The following is a 21,332-nucleotide window of genomic DNA, read 5'->3' as shown; positions in this document are numbered from 1 at the left end:
AGATAACATAATGATCATCTTTGATGGAAAAAGGCCCTGCTAACTTTACCATCGTCTTGTTCCACTAACCTTAGGGTTTTGTCTATACAGCCATCAAAACCAATTCCAATGATTTCTGCATGTTCTTTGAGATCTTTTTGTCGCCACAGGTTCTTTGTCTTTTTTTGCTAATATGCATTGTGGTGAATCGAATGATATTTCTTTCAAGCAAGCATTAACAATTTTGCATGCATTATATATATATATATATATATATATATATATATATATATATATATATATATATATATATATATATATATATATATATATATATATATATATATATATATATATAAATTAGTAAAAAACAGTTATCTAACTTTTTTCTTCAACTTGAAGTTTCATCATTGCTGGATCATCAGGAAGAGTTACTAAAAAAAAATTCAATTTACAGAAAAAAATATTTTACAGGAAGTTATAAATTATTATAATAATTAGTTATAAATTATAATAATTATAATAATAATAAATAACTTCCTGTAAAATATTTTTTTCTATAAATTGAATTTTTTTTTGAGATTTAGTAACTCTTCCTGATGATCCAGCAATGGTGAAACCTCAAGTTGAAGAAAAAAGTTAGATAAGTGTTTTTTACTAATTTATTATTACTCTGTTCTTTAAGAACATTGAGCACTCTATTTGTAAAATACGCTAACATAATTTATTTATATATATATATATATATATATATATATATATATATATATATATATATATATATATATATATATATATATATATATATTTGCCACTTGTTACTTATTAAATATTTAACAAATTTAAACTCTCTTAAACTATTACCTTATTCTTCCTAGGCAAATTCTGGAAAGCATTATTTTGGTAACATGATGCTACAGGCTATTCACGCAAGATGTGTCCCAAGTTTCTTATCAAGAATTGGGTGGGCACCAATATTTAGCCTTGTATTTAAAGAAGATCATCAAAATCCTTCTGTCATCATACCTTTTACAACTACCTTAAAACTGACTGGGACTTTTTCTGTGATTTCCTTTGTAAAGGCCCTTGGGTAGAAATCTTTCATCTTCCTGCTGATAAATGTGCTTCTTACGTAACTATTTCGATTCATGCTTTCATGGAATCTTTTATTCCTTCTTAACAATTCCAAGTCAAGTCTCACTTTTTTCCATGTTTTTCCATTCATTGGGGTGAAATTTTCAATTACAACCATTACTTTCATATCTGTCATATTCAATAAAACGATTCTCCAGAAAATAGACATCCGTTTACTATTGTTAGAAACCATTGTAAAAATGTTTAGTCTAACACCAAAACCTGTTATTTTCAGAACAAGAAATCTCATATTTTATTGCAAAAATTAGGCTCTCAAGATTTCTGGAGAATATTTAACAGTGTTTATAAATTGTAACCTCACTTAAAGACAAAGTTGAATTGTTTGCTAAGAAATTTTTCATCAATCTCATCTCTTGATTCCATTAATCCCATTCTACCTGATATAGCTGACAAACAGGCTGATCCATTGCTTGATATTTGTATCACTCCAGCTTCTGTATCTAAAGTGATTTTCTGCTTAGACTCTTCTACAGCTTGCGGTCCAGACAACATACCTGCTATAGTAGAGAGAGAACACTTCTGCTATGCAGAAGTGTTCTCTGGAGTTGTCTTCTATACTTTCAAAACTATTTAACAAGTGCTTATCAGAGTTATGTTTTTCAGCCTGCTGGAAAGAGGCATCTGTAATCCCTATTTTATTCTGTCTCAACCCTATTTTCGAAAATTCTGGAGAGCAATCTAACTCATCTAACTACTGTCACATTAGTCTTTTTATTATCATAAGCAAGGTTTTTGAGCCTTTAATTAACAAACACTTAATCTCTCATCTTGAATCTAATAACTTACTTTCTGATCATCAATATGGATTTTGATCTTCTCATTCTACTGTGGATTTGTTAATGGTAATAACCAATAGGTTTTATTGTGCATTAGATAGACGTGGAGAGGTTAGGCTACCATTCTCGACATATCTTTAAGCCTTTGATAAAGTTGCTGGTCATCTCCATAAGCTCTCTTTGTACAGTGTGTCAGCTAAGATCTTTTAGATTATTGAGTCCTTAACAATCGTAATACAAAAGTTGTCCTCGATAGAAAGCACTCTTCTTCATTTCCTATAACTTGAGAGGTTCCTCAAAGTTCTATCTTTGACCCTATACTTTTTTCAATTTACATTAACAATCTCCCAGAAATTCTTACATTAAAGGTGGCATTGTTTGCTGATGATACTATCATCTATTCTTGTATTGATAACCCAATACTCTCTGAATGCTTGGAGGTGGCATTTGAGCTTGAAAAGGATCTCACTTCCACCACAGCATGGGGCTCTCAGTGGCTGGTGAACTTTAATTTAGATAAATCTTAATTTTTTTAACTAATTGTTATCGCAATACCCTAGATCTTCCTATATTTATGAACATTAATGTACCCTATGAGTCATCTACCCTTTAGCTTCTAAGATTAACTCATACTTCTAATTTTTTTGGAAACCATATATCTAATCCATTGCAAAATTAGCATCTGCTAATTTGGTCAGAGGTTGCATTTCTTTATTATGCTCGCCATTTTCTTACTAAGAATTCTATTCTTTATCTCTATACATCTCAAATCTGTCCTTGTATGGAATACTATTGCCATATCTGGAGCCAATCTTAGAATGATACTTTTTCTCTTTTAGATACAAAAACACATTGTAAACATAGTTAGACCTGCTCTTCCAGCCAATCTTTAAACATTGTCACATCATTGTAATAATGCTTTTCTTTTTTCTTTCCTATAAATACTATAATGGGCGCTGCTCTAAAGTGCTAGCATCTCTTATGCTATCTACTAAAATTCATTATAGTGTTACCTGTCATTTAATCAAGTGTTATCCTTTTACTGTGACTATTTCTAAGTGCTCTAAAATTTCTTTTTGTTTAGTCTTATTCCTCAATCATCATTTCTTTGGAATATGCTCTCTTCATATTGTTTTCCTGATTTATATAAATTACAATCTTTTAAGTTGTCTATTAACCGCTATCTTGCTTTATAAACTTCATGTTTTCTCTTCCAGTAACTTCCAACTCTAATAGTGGTTGCTTGCAGCCTTGTTAGAAGTGAATGTTAAAACAAAAAACAAAAAAAACAAAAAAAATAACTATAGACTGCAGATGAAGAAAGGATGTATATCAAACAAAGAAAAAATTTTTCGGACGAAAATCTTGAATTATTGGGTGCTCTTCAAGCTCAAAAAAAAAGTGTGTCTGGGTGCAGAAGACAAGATCTACACAAGAAAAGTACACCATAAAATAAAGAAAAATAAGGTCTTTTTGAGGAAGAAAATTGATCAAAAGCAAAGCAAGCAAAAACTGTTTTCAACAATTGGTTAATCCTCAGGTCAACAATCAGGAAATGAAAGTACTGATAGCAGTTCTGTTGATTTACCAGAAGATGAGAAGTTTGAATGTCATGTAAAAGAGAAGATTTTGACAAATGAGGAAAAAAAGAAAGACACGGTAAGTTTACAAAGAACCTGTATCTAGCTAAAACATATTTCTTTGATGGTAGACAATGTAGCTTGACTAGTTATCAGGTTCAGAGTAACTAGTTTTTCTAAGATACATCATAATATAATATTCGCCTACCTAATAAACTAGTCTTAAAATTATTCTTCTTATTGATATAACATCTAATTTTATAAAAGTTTATGAAATTTTATATACTACATTTAAATATTTATTTCCCAATGCAAACAATTTAATCACTCAACAACTTTTAGTACTCAATTATACTCTAAAATATGTTTTGCATACATTAGAACAATTTCTTTGAAGGCATTAAGTCTATAGGAACAACTGTTTGTTAAAAAAAATGTCAAAAAGTAAAACTTTATGGCAACTATAAAACTTAATGGCTTAATATGGCAACTTCTAGATTAACCACTTAACAATTAAAATTTGGCCAAATGTTAATTTGATAACCTTAAATAAATACACCAAGTAACATAACATAAAATAAATTATTTTTTAATTTATTAAAATTCAAAGTTGATAAATATGTGAAAAACACCATTTTTTCAAGTTGGCGACCTTTAGATGACATTTTTAAATTTAAAAAAAATTTACAGATGTGTTTTTTGCTCATTAGTTACCACCTTATGTAAGTAATGTAAACATTTTCGAAAAACATTGTCTGGAATGGTACACTAAGCCTCATCATCCTCACTGAAAAAAACAAACACTAAAAGCCTTAAATTCAACTTTTACTTTCTATGAATCTTCTGTTTTGTACTTTTGCAAAGTTCTTCATAGTAACAAAATAGTCTTCCTAACTCCTGCTAATCAGTAATCAAGTAGTAATCAAGCAGATCTTTTTAAGAAAATAGCTAGTAACATGGTAAACACTGACAAAATTAATTTAAACAGCTTTGTCAGCTCAATTTTAAATGAACTTCAATTTTAAAGTCTTTTTAAGAGAGTTGAAACAACTTGATGCAAGCAGAGATAGATAAATGCAACTGTTATTAGAATTTATTCCTAATTTTCTAATGTAAAATATTTTCACATTAGAAAATTAGGAATAAAGTCTAATAACATCAGACATCAGAACGAACCATTATTTCTGAGATTTTAACACATTTTTGTGCAATTTTCACAGATTCAAAAACTTGATTCTAACTGCCAAACATTTATTTTTTTACTTAACTCTTAAAGTTTTTTATAAAAATCTTTAAAAACTAATTTTTTGTAACATCAGATCCGTTTGTCACTTAAAAAGCAACTATAAATATCCTGAAAACCGATATTCAATATATTCAACCAATAACCTAATTCAATGATATGCGCAATAAATTTTCACTTCATTTATATAAGTGTTATCAGAAAAATGTTTTTATTCAGAAAAGATGATTTATTTTTCTGAGTTTAATTTTTAGTTTTTTAATTTTGCAATCTCAATTACAAGTGCAAATGAAAAAAAAAAAAAGTTTTATGAAAAAAAACAAAAACAAATGAAAGCAAAGTTAAAAGGAAAAAGTCTTCGAAAATGGAAAAAGAACTAAAATTTTTTCCACAAAAATTTTATGGAAAGAAAAGAAAAGGAACAACTTTAATTAATTTTGTACATTGTTTATATGTCGTGTATTTATGTATATAAAAAATGTTGAACGTATTTTTTTGCATTTTTTTCTGTCAATTTAGTTGTTGTTGCTTTTTCTACATCTTGATATTTACTTTTGTTTAACTAATCTATGTAATGTGTAATATAGGCTTTAATATTGTATTCCTTTATATTTTGTTTTTTATTACTTGTATTATTGTAGTTTACTTTCTTTATTATTTTATTTGTTTATTTTATTAAGGTGTCACTCCATTGACTCATTTTTAACTATATGAGTGACACCGAACATAACTTTGTAAATTATAATTAAATTTGTAATTTTTGATTTTCAGGTTAAATAAATGGATTAAAAAAAAAAAAAAACAATAAAGAATTCCTCCAAGGTTTCAATAAATTTTCGTGACAAAGAACATAGCCAAAAAACTCAGACAAATTTCCAAACAAAACAAGCAACATAGTTACTAACATTTTTAGGATTACTAACTTAAAATCAACTTTAGTGTATCGATTGTTATTTTTTAAGATTGCTAACATTTTTACTTTTTTTTTTTTGAATTTGAATTCAAAAACAAGGTTGCAAGCAACCACATTAAATTGGGAGTTACTAGGAAAAAAAAAAGAATTGAGTTAAAGTGTAAGGAAACGGTTGATGGAAGACTTGAAAAGTCATTTGTTATATGAGTCAGGAAAACATGAAGAGATTTCCAAAGTATTGAAATACATGGAAAAAAACTAGACAAATAAAATTTTTGGGAGCATTCAGGGACAAAAACAGTAAAATAATATAACTTTACTGATAAAAGAGTTTTGGTTGATGGAACTAGAGAGGATAAAAGAGTTTTGGTTGATGGAACTAGAGAGGATAAAAGAGTTTTGGTTGATGGAACTAAAGAGGATAAAAGAGTTTTGGTTGATGGAACTAGAGAGGATAAAAGAGTTTTGGTTGATGGAACTAGAGAAGATAGCTGCTTTGAGCAGCAACCATAATATTATTTGTAGAAAAGAAAAAGAGATTCAACTTAACAATGATGTTCAAGCTTGGCAGATAACTACATTTACAATGTGTTTTTGGACCTTGTCTGGAAGAAAAAGAGCATCATTAGAAGAACCAACCTATATATGATATCAGTATTACATACAGTGACATATAAGTGATTAGTAGAGGTAGAGAATGGAGTCTTGAGTAATATGTTATACAATTACAGGGCTCGAATTAAGCGTATCGCGATCGCGAATTGTGATTACTTTTCGCACCTTCGTGATTAGTTTTTTCTTAAAATTTGTTTTTTCGCGATCTTTCTTTTTTTCGTGATTATTCTTTTTTTACTTTAGAAGATTGATACTCTATTCGCGAATATTTAGTGTTCTTTTACAGTATAAAACTGCAGTGACTTCTGTAACGATAATTTTTTTTTTAAAGCAGAGCATAAAGTAAAAGAAAGAAAAATAAAAGATTTAAAAAATCAATTAGCAAAAATGTTTAAATGCAGGAAAAAGACCGATTGTTTAAGGAAGGAAAAATTTATAAAAAACAAACGATTAAATACCTATTCGAATCAAGAAATAAAAGATATTGATTGAAAAAAGAAATAAAAGTTAACTAATTGAAAAGTCACTTTCTTAACTCGAATTCTCAAGGGCTTTATTCCGATTTAGCTCATTCATTATGAACAAATTTAATGATATTTTGATAAGTTTATTTTGCGAAGAATAGCGGAAGGCAATGTAGACTCTAAATAGTTATTAAAATAAAACTTTAAAGTTTGTTAGTACACTTGCTAATGATAAATTAATAGCAATAAATGGATGCAAATAAGGACCACAGATGCAGATTATCTACAGTTAAAAAGTGGGGAAAACATTTTAATTGCGAGTTAGAATATGATTTAAATGGAAATGAAGTTATAAGATTAAGATGCAGTTTATGTAAACAATTTGAAAAACGGATAAGTCAAACAAAATTGTTTTCCATGACCTGGATCAAACCAGGAACAATATCAATAAAAAAAGATTCACTGGCATCGCACTTAAGCAGTGCGCAACATAAAGAGGCCACGCGAATTCATCAACAAACAACATTAGGTTCAGTTTCATTATCTAACCATGTTATTCATAATACTTCAATCCAGCGTGGTTTACGTAAAATGGCCGTAAAAGACGCTGACTCGTTACGGAAAAAGTTTAATATTGCGTATTACTTGGCAAAACTTAAATCAAAAAAAGTATTAGATCGTAAAAGATTCTATTATTTAGACACATTTTTTTCTTTCGCTTTTTTAAAGTTAGCGTTCACTTTTATTAAAAAATACATTGAATGAAAAAGCAATAGATAGAAATATCATGGGAATTTGATAAGGTTACTTAGATAAGAAAACTTACTTAATAAGAATTTAATTATCATTCTTGTTTGTGATTGTGCAGGTTTTCGTGAAAATGTTAAGTTTTAACATTTTATCACGATAATGTTTTCGTCATTTTTAATAGGTTTTTATAACTGTTTCAAATTTATAGATTGTTTTGTTAGAATTTTAAATAATTTTTTTTACTGGTTAAAATTTATAGAAAATTAAATATTCTAGTTGTTTTAAACAGTTTAAAATATGTAAATAAAATAAAAAATGAAATAATTAATTAAAAGAAGATTATATCAAATTCATTGATTTTACCAAAATACAGCCGTTAGATTTAGTGCAATATAATAAGAGTAATAATGTAAATTATAACTAAAGCTATTTTACAACCGCTGAACGTAAATGTTATGACATCTTATGCAAAAATAAGACTTATTATATATGTTATTATAAATAAGTTAAAATAAATAATGCCCCCTCCCCTCCGGATAAGATTTTTTTACATTAATTCGAGCCCTGAATTATATTTGTATCCCATCACAAGCATGTAAAAATATATTTTAAAATACTTAAGTTAAACGTTCATTACCTGGCAAACTGTGAAGACCATCTTCCAAAAGTCCTATGATTAACGAACCATCCAATGCATAGTAATTAAACTAAATTAAAAAATTACATATATAAGTGAATTGTCTATATTAGGAGATGTGTGATTAGGTGTGTGATTAGGAGATAATGCTGTGTGTGTAGGAGATAAGCTGTGTGATTAGGAGATAATGCTGTGTGATTAGGAGATAATGCTGTGTGATTAGGAGATAATGCTGTGTGATTAGGAGATAATGCTGTGTGATTAGGAGATAATGCTGTGTGATTAGGAGATAATGCTGTGTGATTAGGAGATAATGCTGTGTGATTAGGAGATAATGCTGTGTGATTAGGAGATAATGCTGTGTGATTAGGAGATAATGCTGTGTGTTGCAATTAAAGGATGCATAATTTTATACATTACAGAATTTAAAGAATGTCTCATTGAATTTTTTTTGTCATACTTTCAATTTGAACACATTTTTAAAAAACAGTTTTTCCATTGTTTGTTTTTTTCTATTATGACATGAGAGGGGGCAAAAACTGTTTCTTTTAGTATAGGTTATTTGTGTTATTATATACTTGCTATTATTTTCTTACACATACTTTGTAACCATATCTTAAATTTTGTTCTTAAAATTAACTAATTTATAGTTATATTGACTTGTTTAATGAAGCCATTTTTAATTGATTTTAATGTTTTGTTTGCTTTGTTTTTATTCTGTTTCAAAATTTCACACATTTGTTTAGTTGTTCATTAAAGTAAAAAAAAAAAAATTTTTATAGAGAAGACAATTTTGTTTAATTAAGGATAGGTTAAAGACAGAGTTAATCAAAATACGGGTATAATAATATTAACAAAAAAATACAATCAATAAAAATCATTAATAAAAAGAGTTACAATCAAGTCGCTTGAGCTGGTGTAAACAACAACACAAACAAAAAATAAATATAAAATATCAGTCTTGATTTACAAACTTATGATTTTTATTTTTTATTGAAGTTTAAATTATAGTAATAATGATGATTTTTGACAAAATATCAAAAAAATAATAAAAAACTGAATATCAAAATAAAGTAAAAGCAAGAACATAAGTATAATTAAATTTGCTAGATAAAAAAGATACAAAAACAAAATAATTAACATTACTATTGTAATCGGCTTACTTTACGATCATTTTCAGTACAAAAGTCTTTCTCATCCATTAAAGTAAACATTGATTCAGGACCACAAGGTGTTGGAAAAAAACCCTTTAAAAAAGTATTTGTAGTAATAACAACAATGACTAAAAAACAATTTTTTTGTTTAGGACAAAATGGAAACAAGGTCATTTTTACTCAACTATAAAATATTCACTTTATGTATCCCATAATGCAGTCATGCATTGCATAACAATTGTAAAAGACATACTTTAAAACCCATATGAATTGTTCAATTTACAAAAATAATACTAATGACAAAACATTGAAAAAACAGAAGCAGCTTACACAAATGGATTAATGAATGCAGTGAAATGGATGCATCTTAGATTAGAAAAGCATCTGGAATCAAATTTATCTTTATATAATATTTAGTAGACCAATTATCTTAAATTTAAGATGCGGATGAATTTACTTATTGGGTGTTTCTCTATGATGGGTAATTTTATACATTTAATTTGTTGAGTGTTTGCACATGTTAAATGTGTTGGAAGTTTATACATGATAAATACATTCATTCCAAAAAATACAATAGGATAAAAATTACACAAGAGTAATCAAAAAATTCAACCTTTAATAAACTAAAATAAAGTTGAGTTTTACAAACAAACTTCAAAAACATTCAAAAAAAACTTTGTTTTGCTATATATATATATATATATATATATATATATATAATATATATATATATATATATATATATATATATATATATATATATATATATATATATATATATATATATATATATATATATATATGTATACATATATATATATATATGTATATATATATATATATATATGTATATATATATATATATATATGTATATATATATATATATATATATATATATATATATATATATATATATATATATATATATATATATATATATATATATATATATATATATTAGCTGGAGTTACCCGGCGTTGCCCGGGCCAATATTTAAACTGGCTTACCTGATATCTGTACACAAAAATGGGCTCAAAAATGGGCCCAAAAAATGGTCCCCCTGACCCCAGGGTCAGGGGGGCCCATTTTTGGGCCTCCTTGACCCCGGGGATCAGGGTACGGGGTCAAAACCCAGCTAAGAACCTTCTCCCCCTCGAGGACTACCCCCATGCCAAATTTCATCAAGATCGGTCCGGCGGTTTGGATTTCTATAGAGAACAAACAAACAAACACACACACATTGCCCTTTATATATATTATTAAGATATTTATATATATATATATATATATATATATATATATATATATATATATATATATATATATATATATATATATATATATGTGAGTGTGTGTGTTATTAGGTGTTGCTGGCCATACAAACCAATTTCGAAAACTTGTCATCTTTTTTTAAATGAAAATTTTGAAATCTTATTTTATAAAAGCACAAACTTACTTAGAAAATGGGGCAAAGTGGTTCTAATTTGCTTATGTCCAGACACAAAAATGAACTTTTGTTGTCCTATGACATGGGTGATTAGATTGCCATTATTATATCTTCTTTTTTTTCTTAGATTTAATGTTAGATGTAATGTTAATATAGAAATATCAGAACTTGCTTCATTGTATTTGTAATTTCTTTAAAGTTTTTTTTTTACTTGAATTTTTTTACTAATATTATTGAGCACTTTTGATCAAGTAATTTATAACAATATTAAACTGATCACACTATGATCAAGTATTTTATTACAATATTAAACCGATCAATAATATATATAGCCTTAAGGTATTTTATATTATAGCCTTAAAGCCTGCCGCCACAAAGAAGTGCTACTACATCAACCGAGGGTTTAGCAAGAGGCAGCTATCTTTTCTTTCATTATTCTATTTTTTTCTTCTTTTTTTGAAAACATTATATGTTATAAAGATAGGAAACAATTTATTATCTATATATGATGGAGTGAATATATATATATATATATATATATATATATATATATATATATATATATATATATATATATATATATATATATATATATATATATACAGTGCTGTGCAGAAGTCATTATAACAGTAATATTTTTAAGGTTTTTTTCTATTTTCTTGCAGCGTTACAAATAAAAACGACTGAAAACAATTGATTTGGATTATTTTTTTTATTGCAACTGTTCATACAATTTAAAATTACACAGTTTATTAATACTTTGTCTGCCCACCCCTTGATTTGATGACAGACTTGATCCTACGGGGCATAGAGCTAATCAAGATCTGAACAGTAGCTGGTGAAATATCATTCCATATGTTCTGTAAATAGGCCCAAAGTGCATCCTTATTGCTAGGGTTTGCTCCTTGCAAGTGTTTAAACATTTCCCACAGGTGCTCTATGGGGTTGAGGTCTGGACTCTGGGCTGGCCAGTTCAGTACCCGTATATCATGATCCTCCAGATATGCAGTCACAAGCCTTGCTTTATGGCAAGGAGCATTGTCCTGTTGGAATAGGAACTCTTCTCCATTGCCAAAAAGCAAATTGGCTGATGGCAGCATACAGTTCTCGAGGACCCTGACATACTGGTGTTGATTTATGGTATCCTCACACCTGTACAACTGGCCAACCCCTGCCCAGGACATGCAACCCCAAACCATTATGGAACCTCCCCCGTGCTTAACTGTTGGAACAATGCACTGTGGGATGAACTTTTCCCCGGCTTTCCTTCTTACATAAGCCCTTTTAGCCCCACAAAACATCTGGAATGAGCTTTCATCGCTCCACAACACCCTTTTCCACTCCTCAACACCCCAGTCCTTATGTCGTCGCGCAAAATCCAATCGAGCTTTCTTGTGGGCAACAGTCAAAAGAGGTTTCTTGGCCGCTACACAACCTTGTAGACCGGCCTTCAGGAGTCTCCTTCTGACTGTGCTTGTAGATATGTCCACTGCCGACTGTTTCCTGATGTCCGATGATGTCATTCAACGACTTTTCATACTCATACGAACTAACATCCGATCCTCTCTGACCGTGGTCTTCTTTGGCCGGCCGTCCCTGGGAAGATCGCGTACGGAGTTGGTTGCGGCATGCTTTCTCACAATTCCAAATACAGTCAGGTAGTGGATTTTCATTATTTGTGCCACCTTCCGATACGAATATCCCTCCTTAACCTTCCCCAACACCTCACATCTCTGTTCCATCGTCAACTTTCTATACGGAGTCATGTCTGAAAAATGTAAACAAAATTTTTAAATAATATAAAATAATAAAAAGAAGTAATAAATATTAAAAGTGCAATAGTATAAATATAAAATACATAATAAATCATGTTATTACAATTGTTATTTCTACAGAATATGACAATTTTTAAATTTTATTGACCAAAAATTTCAATTTTGTTACATGATATTAAAAAACAATTTTATGGGCTAAAAAAACCAAAATCTCATGCTTTCCACATAAATCCATAAGTAAAATACTATAAAACTGCATAAAATGTCATTAAATTACAATTACTAAACTAAACAATAGTTTAGAAATAAATTTTAACATACCTGCTAAATTGCCAAAATTTGAAAACTCACTGATCGCCACGAGAAAACCCGATAAAAATGGATAAATATTAATAAAATAACACAAAATGTGTTTAAAAACAAAGTCAGCTGCTGAAGCAACCATTTAAATAAATAGTTATGAAGTATTCGCCAGATGGCAGGACCCTATGGCGTTTTAAATGCACTGTAAGCTTGTTTTCAACGCTGTTAAAATGATTTGGCTCAGCACAGTATATATATACATATATATATATAAATATATATATATATATATATATATATATATATATATATATATATATATATATATATATATTGTTTGTCATTTGTTTGTCAACCGAATAATCAATATATAGAGTATCTTTTTCTTTTATTCCTCAAATAAAATATTTACAAAAAATTACACCATAAAATGAGATTAATTATAACAAAGTTTATTTTTTGCACAATTTTTGGCTTATCAAAAAATCATCAGTAGTTCTACTGTTGTATTCATAATAAGTAAGTATACTTTTTTTTAAACAGGAAATGATAATTTCTTATTGAAGCTGATAAATTAAAGCCGTAACTATAGTAATCTATTAGTCATAATTTGAAATGTCAATTAAGAGTATCATGATTTTAGATGTGCAAATGTTTTTCATAAATTAAATTTTTTCCATTTTTGAGCTCCAGAAAAACAAAAAGATGGAAAAGATGTACTTTAATAAAATTATTCACACATTGACAACAGAGATGCGGAGTCCCAAAAAGGACTCCAGATATAAAAGTCACAAAAAGATTAAATTCCTAGTTTATGGTATCCAGGAGCTTTAAAAATATAAAAAAAACTTATGAACTACTAATGACAAAAAAGTCTTTTAGGTTTGAGGAACAATCAATTTTAAAATCAAATAAGTTCCAAGTCATTAAATCTCATGAATTTTTTCCATTTTGCAGATCATAAACCAACGAACATCTAGAACTTCTGAACACCAGGGACCCAGAAAAAATAGAGATATAAATCTTTTTAGGACTCCGTATCCCTGGTTGACAATGGTATACATGGTTATCAAACTTATGTGCGGATTGTCCGTTTCTACAACTTAAAATATGTCCAGTTGTGCGAAGTCATGAATTTTCTGTTTTTCTGGTGTATGTAGCTTTCTTGTTAGATGATAAGCATTTAAAATAGTATATTACATACTTACTATTACAAATAATATAACATTTTATGTCCAATGTTTAGACTTCTTGATATATAATAATAATGCAAAGGTAATTGTTGCAAAATATACATACTTTGCAACCAATTATCTTTACATTTAAATAACCCAGCTTCTTTATTTTTTTTCTTATATTTAATTGGATTTTTTCAGAAGTGTTTTTAGTAAATTGGGTGGTTGTTTAAATGTAATAACTGGCTGGATATTAGAAAAAAGCTTCTTTTACTCATTCATTTGAAGACAGATTTAGCAAAAGGTTTGTTTCAGTAAGGTTGACAATTCAGGTTTGTTTCATAAGGTTGACAATTCAGATAGCAGTAAAAAGTAGTAATTAGAGAAAAGATTTCTTTAGATTTTGGTTTTGGGGAGCTGGTCCAAGGAGTTTTGCATTGTGAAATGCTTTTTCAATAACATTACTGGGTTATTCGCATTCTTTTAGCCACATTTTTAGTTCTGCTAAACGTTGTTTTTCTTTACCTTAATCAGAAGTGAAAACAGTTATTCTTTTAGCGAGATTATAAGGAATGTTCTTTTTTATGTAATTTGGATGATGGCTGTTGTAGTTTTATGTGGTATAAATAATGGCTGTTGTAGTTTAAGTAATCAAGAGTATTAGTTTCTTTATAATGTCAGTTTTTCTTTTATTGCTGTTTTCAAGAATGATTAATATAAGAAATAATTAATATAATCTAAGAAACTAATAATATTATAAATGTTACCATCTTTTACAAATTCTATGCCCAGGTCTGTTGTGAAAGTTACATACCACGACTGAATTATCTAGTTCCGTTAGAGAATTTTTAAACTTAATGATGTCCAAATGTTTTGGCCAGATTATGAAACCATCAATATCTATAATAAAATTGTTTTATGTCATTAACTTCTTTGTTGCAAAAGTATTCAAGTAAAATTTTAGGAAAAAGTTTTTTTTTTCTGTAAATTACAGATTGTGAGGCAAGCATAATCTGGAGTGAAGTTAGTACCCATGGTTGTTTTTGTAATTTGGCGAAACATTTGGTTGTTAAATAAAATGTTATTGTTACTTAAAATAAAAGATGCCGATTCCATAATAAATTTAAAATAAATCTTTAATATATTATATTTTAATGTTTTATGATCCAGAACTTCAAAGCTTCTAAACCTAGGTTGTGCGTAATACTAGTATATAGATTGACAATGTCACATGTCAAAGTATAACTGTCTAAATGAATCTAATGCTCTTGGTATTTTTCCTAAGAAATCCCAATCATCTTTACTGAAAGTTTTTTACTTTGTTATAACTGGAGATAAAATCATATGTAAGGACTGACTTAGATGTGATGTCGGTGAGTTAATTCCAGCAATAAATGATCTACCTTTAGGATCTTTTGGTGGATTCCTTTTGGTATATGGCGAGTTTGATACGCTTACTTTGTGTATAATTTCTTGACATTTGTGAAAAACATTTTCACAACCAAAAACTATATTTTCTTATCATGAATACAACAACAGCACTACTGATGATTTTTTGAAAAGCTTAAAAATGTGCTAATATTAAACCTTGTTATAATTTATATATTGGTGTAACTTTTTGTTAATATTTTATTTGTGGAATAAAAGAAAAAGATCTCCATATATTGTTTATTTGGTTGACAAACAAACTCATTTTATTCTTCATTTTTTTCTTTTTCTAAAAAAGCTGTATCGATTAAAATAAGCAAAAAAAGGGAGCAAATGCTTATATAAATACGCTATAGTAGATATATATATATATATACATAGATATATATATATATATATATATATATATATATATATATATATATATACACAATATATATATACATATATATACATATACATATATATATATATATATATATATATATATATATATATATATATATATATATATATATATATATATATATATATATATGTATATATATATATATATATATATATATATATACATATATATACATATATATATATATATATATATATATATATATATATATATATATATATATATATAAATTTTTCAAAAATAGTTTATTTTTTTGTCAAACAAAAAAGTAAACATATTTGCCTTTTTTTTTTTTTTTTTTTGCCCAAAAGCAATCCAAAGTTAAGTTACTGCAAACTTAACAACAATGAACTTAGAAAACGTCCATGAAAAATGTCTTTAAATACAGATACTTAAGAAAAACATTGATGTCAATGTAGCTGTTAGAAAACTTATGCCATCAGCTTACAAGAATAATAAGGTGTAATAAGTGGATTAGGTTTTTCTTTGGAAAAGTGGAAACAAGGAGTTTTTAGTAAATCCAGAAATTTTGAATTAATAAACAAAAAAATCAAAGTTATCTGAAAATATCTAATTGCTAAAAAGTATAGTAATCTCTTTATTGTACAATAAATATTGCACAAAGGGGTATAGTAATTGCTTTACTGAACATCCATAAATTATGTCACATAATTTTGGATAGTTATGGAGCTCATAATAACAAATCGTCTATATATGCTGACCCTCCCCCTTCTAAAAAATGTAACAAATTTATAACCTCGTCTCTCCTTGCTCTTGAAAATATTTTAGTTGTTTAAATAAAATATTTTAAATTTTCTCAGTTGCTTTTATTAATCTAATTTTTAACGAAAACTAATTTAATTTAACATTTCAATACTTATAAATTTTAATTTTTACAATTTAGTTTTATTTTCTGCACTTCTATAGTTCCTTATAAATGTGTATATTTTATAATAAACATTCTTTAATATTTCTGTAATCAATAAGTTACTGTAATCTAATGGATGTGACGAGATACACAAAAGCTAAGTCGTGGGTTGAAATTGTGAAATAGGATGTTTTTATTCTTTTATGTTTAGTTTTGAAGTACAAGGAGGCTATCCTCAATGTTTTATGATATAGCCATGAACTGCAGCTGCACTATACCAGTCAACTGATAATCCCGTAGGTGTAGCGTAAATCTAATCTGCTCTACTACCCTTCTTTTCTACTTACCTCTACTTACCCTTTTTTTTTTGATGCTCTTTTATTTAAAAGAATGGTTTTTTAGATTCAATTTAAAAAAAAATTGTTCTGCCAAGAGTCTTAATTAATCAATGCAAAAAAGATATGCAGCTTGCAATAAACCACATAAAGGAGATTTTAAATTCTAGTTTCGTTTATTTATTTTTGTTAAATTTGATATATCGCAGAATTGCAAATTGATAATTTTTTTATTCTGTTTGATAATATTTTATATACACCACCAATTATATACACCACCAATTATATACACCACCAATTAAATAAATAGGTAGTTCAATATCTTCTTTGGTTTCTTTTATGCGCCTTTAAGTGGGCTCTAAGCAAAAATATTTATACTAAATTTATTTGTATGTGGTTTTTAAAAAGTTTTTTTAAAAAAAAAAAGCTTTCTGCTCAAATTCATAAAAACAAAAGAGAACTTTTTCTCTTTATATTTATATCTTTATATTTATAGCTAATAAATATCTTTATATTTATAGCTTTTAAAGTAAAGGAAGATTTCTTTTTTAATATCATTTATCCATTTATTTAACCAAAAATTGAAAATTACAAATTTTTATAATTTTACAAAATTAGGTTAGGTCCCAGCCGGCATAAACACATCTTTTAGACGTTTTTCTTCGCATCTAAAATGTTAACACATTTAGATGTCTAAATTCAGATAAATATAAAACACCTATTAGTAGTCATCTTTTAGACGGCTTGAGACAGCTATTTTTTGTCGTCTCAAAGATAAATATAATTAGATGTCTTATAGTTCTCTGAATTTAGATATCTAAATGTGTTAACATTTTAAATTCTAAAAACACGTGTTTGTGCTGGCTGGGGTGTCACTCATATAGTTAAAAAATAGTCATTGGAGTGACACCAAAATAAAATAAATGAACAAACAAAAAATTCAACAGCAATATTAATAAATAAAAGCGTAAATTAAATTAATTTAAAAAAAAAGATTAAGCTATAATCAATTGAATAAAAAGACAAAAAAATATAAAGACACTTAATAATAACAACAATAAAAATAATTAGCAACAACAGGACAAATAATAACAAACTTTATATATACGAAATGGCAAGCACAAAAGCTACAAAACAAAAACAAAAAGGCGAACACAAAAACTTCTACAAAATAAAATAAATTATATTTGTTATTCTTGGCGGAAACAGAAAAGCGTTGAAAATTTTTAGCAAATTATTTTTGTTTTAATTAATTCTTTTTATTATTTTTTCGAACATCTTTTGAACTTCTTTTCTTTTAACTTGTTACTTTTTATTTATTTTTTTTATGTTATGTTATTTATTTATTTTTTTTCTATTTTTTATTTAATCTTTTATTTTGTTTATACCTTTTAATACTTTTGTTATTTTACTTTATTTTTAACTTATCTTTTTCGTTCTTTAAAATTTTTTCTTTCATTTTTCCTTTTGTCTTTTTTTCACTTTTCACTGTTAAATAAACGCTTCCACCATTTGTGATGTCATTGCAAATCAATACCAAAGTAATGTTTTGATAGCATTTAAAAATCTCAAACTTTCCAAAAATTTAGCAAATCTTAAGTGGACTTTAGTTCAAAAAATTAATTTTTATTCTTGTCCACAGTTAACAAATATGCAATTCTATGCATAAAATGAAAGTTTTGATGGATTTAATACAACCATGAAAATTTTAATGGATTTAAGTAACTAATATGAGGCGTTGCGAAGGAAAGGGGCACACCAACCAAAATCAAGTTTTGAGTAAATCGCGTTTGAAGTTTCAAGACTGAAATTTGCAAGGGGGCACACCAACCAAAATCAAGTTTTGAGTAAGCGTACAAAATTACACTTTTTCCTACCACGTGGTAGAAGAGTTTACACCTCCTCCCCCTCTTTTATTTTATGATTTTATCATAAAATAAAAGATTTTGATTTTATCACGTGTAAATAACAAGGGATTTTCAGTCAGAAAGAGGCCCACTGACATGTTGATCTTGTGTTATATTGTAGATGACAGACTAAAGTAAAAAATGGTTAAAGAAAACGGATTTTCGAAAATTGGTTGGTGTGCCCCTTTCGTTCGCAACGCCTCATATTATATCTTTTATAAATTTTTAAAATTTAAAAATCTGCAAAAAGTTGTAATTTTTTTTAAGGATTTTTGGTTAAGCTTCTTTATTCAGTTTTTTACTGAAAAGGAGTTCAGTAAAAAAAACTATTGCTAATGTATAATCTTGCTTCAGAGAACATGAGAAACTTTTTGCATATATTTTCCTTCATCTTTTTTTTTAATATTTGCAAATGAAGAGTGATTCAATTTCACAGTAGAATTGCCTTTTTGGCATTTTTGAGACTTTCTCATTCTTTCAGATGCAGTAAATAAAAAAAATCTTTGTATTCAAAGTCTAGCGTTTTTATTTTTTTGATCAGGATTTCTTTTCATGTAACACTTTTAATTCAGAGTTTTTTTGTTTAAATCTGATGACTATGCTAAAAAGTAAACAAAAACATTTTTAAAATTAAATTTATTAATATTATTAATATATAAATCTATAAAATAAATTAAAATACTTACACTACAATATGTAAAGCTTTTTTATTTTGATTGGACATACAACCAACAGATTTGTACTGAGATTTCAAATTTTAAATTTAAAGTTATTAATAATTTCTTCTTCAAGGCTGACATTAAAAAAATAAACAAACAAAAACAATTAAAATAAAACAAATTATTGACATTCAACTTATGATTTTGTTATTCATTTATGCAACAGAATAATTTGTGCAGAATATTCAGAATAATTAGATGTTTTTTTTTGAATTATTAAATGCCAAACTTTTTTTAAATTACAAAACTTAAAATAAACAAATTAAGTAACATGATACACAGTTTACAAATATGCATTTTAGGTATAAAATTATATGACCATGAAAGTTTCAATCGATTTAGGTCACTGATATCATTTTAAGAATCTGACTTTAAAAATCTAGCGAGTGGGCCTTTTTTAAGAACATTCACTCTATATAATTATTTGTTGTTGTATTTCATAACTAGGTATATTTTTATCTTAAAGTAATGATTCTGCAATTGCAGCCCAGTAGTATTTTTTTATGTATTCTCAATATTTACATGTTCATATTTGTCTTTTTTATTGTTTACATCTATCTATATATATGGTAACTACAATATTATGTGCCAAATAAACCTAAATTGAAATAATATATAAACTGATTTGTTTAAAATAGATAATCTGCAAAACTCAATAATCAAACCTACAAAACTAGTATAAAGAATTTAAAAGTCATCCAATGTCTACTTTTTAAAAATAGAAGAGAAGTCACAAGAACAATCAGAGACTGGTTTGTGCCTGCTGCTACTCAAAGATTTAAAATGTATATTCATCAACCTGAAATTGGAGAAATTGATCAAAAACCACCTCAATTTCAAAACATTTCAAGAAACTTCGAAAATGTGGTACTAAATTTGAATCACTCATGGAGGTAAAACTAGATGAGCAATATCCTGTCAGATTTTTATGCTGTCAAGAAAGTTATATAAGTTAATAGTTGAAGAGAAGATAAATAATAGGCTCACAAAGGTAGTTATGAGAGACTTTGGTTACATAGAAGACCTTACAGAGTTTTACAACCTTGTCATGGATTTCAGAGGGCAAGATTACGATTGTACCTTTGTCAGAGCTAGAGTTGATTCAGGTAATAAAAATAAACAGTTGAGTATTTTTTTACTACTTAGTAAAACACAGGGAACTCTATGCATTACGATGTAATTTAGGCAGAGGTTCATTAAAAATAATCTGCAAAATGTTTGAGCAGCTGTTCTTGCATATATAGATAACACGCCTTGTAACCAGATTTTGTTGCATAAGACTAATGCTTAATGCTAATAAAAATAACTTAAATCAGCTTTGACATTTATATTGTGGAAAGTTAAATTGCATCATTTGCATATAGTATCGCATTGTAATTAAATTAATTTTAAACTACTTTAAAAATACTTCAGACAATATAACTATAACAATATATAACTATAACAAAAATTACTGATAAAATCTAAAATTGGTATTTTAAAAAGATATCTATCCTTATAATTCATTTTTTAGAATGGTCTTATACATAACAGTCTTCAGTTTGCTTTATCACTATTTATTTATTTTTTAAAGTATTTAATGAACTATTTTAAATAAAGATTCTAAACAATTTATAGATACATTTTATCAGTTACCAGTAAGATATATGTAAACATAATTTGCATGATGATAAGAAACATTAAAACTTAAATCCATTTA

General features: G+C 27.2%; 1 protein-coding gene across 1 annotated transcript in view; it reads right to left on the bottom strand.

Moving 5' to 3' along the window:
- The window catches only part of LOC100208898 (ral GTPase-activating protein subunit beta), a 74,854-nt gene that overhangs the window by 15,132 nt on the left and 38,390 nt on the right, over positions 1–21,332 (bottom strand). The window contains exons 13-14 of the mRNA XM_065805084.1: positions 9,276–9,359; positions 8,113–8,182 (exon numbers count right to left, since the gene is read on the bottom strand). Coding sequence (XP_065661156.1) covers positions 8,113–8,182; positions 9,276–9,359 — 154 coding nt within the window. The remainder of the gene's footprint in view (positions 1–8,112; positions 8,183–9,275; positions 9,360–21,332) is intronic.

The sequence above is a fragment of the Hydra vulgaris genome, chromosome 09 (genome assembly GCF_038396675.1).
Source record: "Hydra vulgaris chromosome 09, alternate assembly HydraT2T_AEP".
NCBI lineage: Eukaryota > Metazoa > Cnidaria > Hydrozoa > Anthoathecata > Hydridae > Hydra > Hydra vulgaris.
The sequence above is the reverse complement of the archived record's forward strand: the minus strand, read 5'-3'. Positions and strand labels throughout refer to the sequence as shown.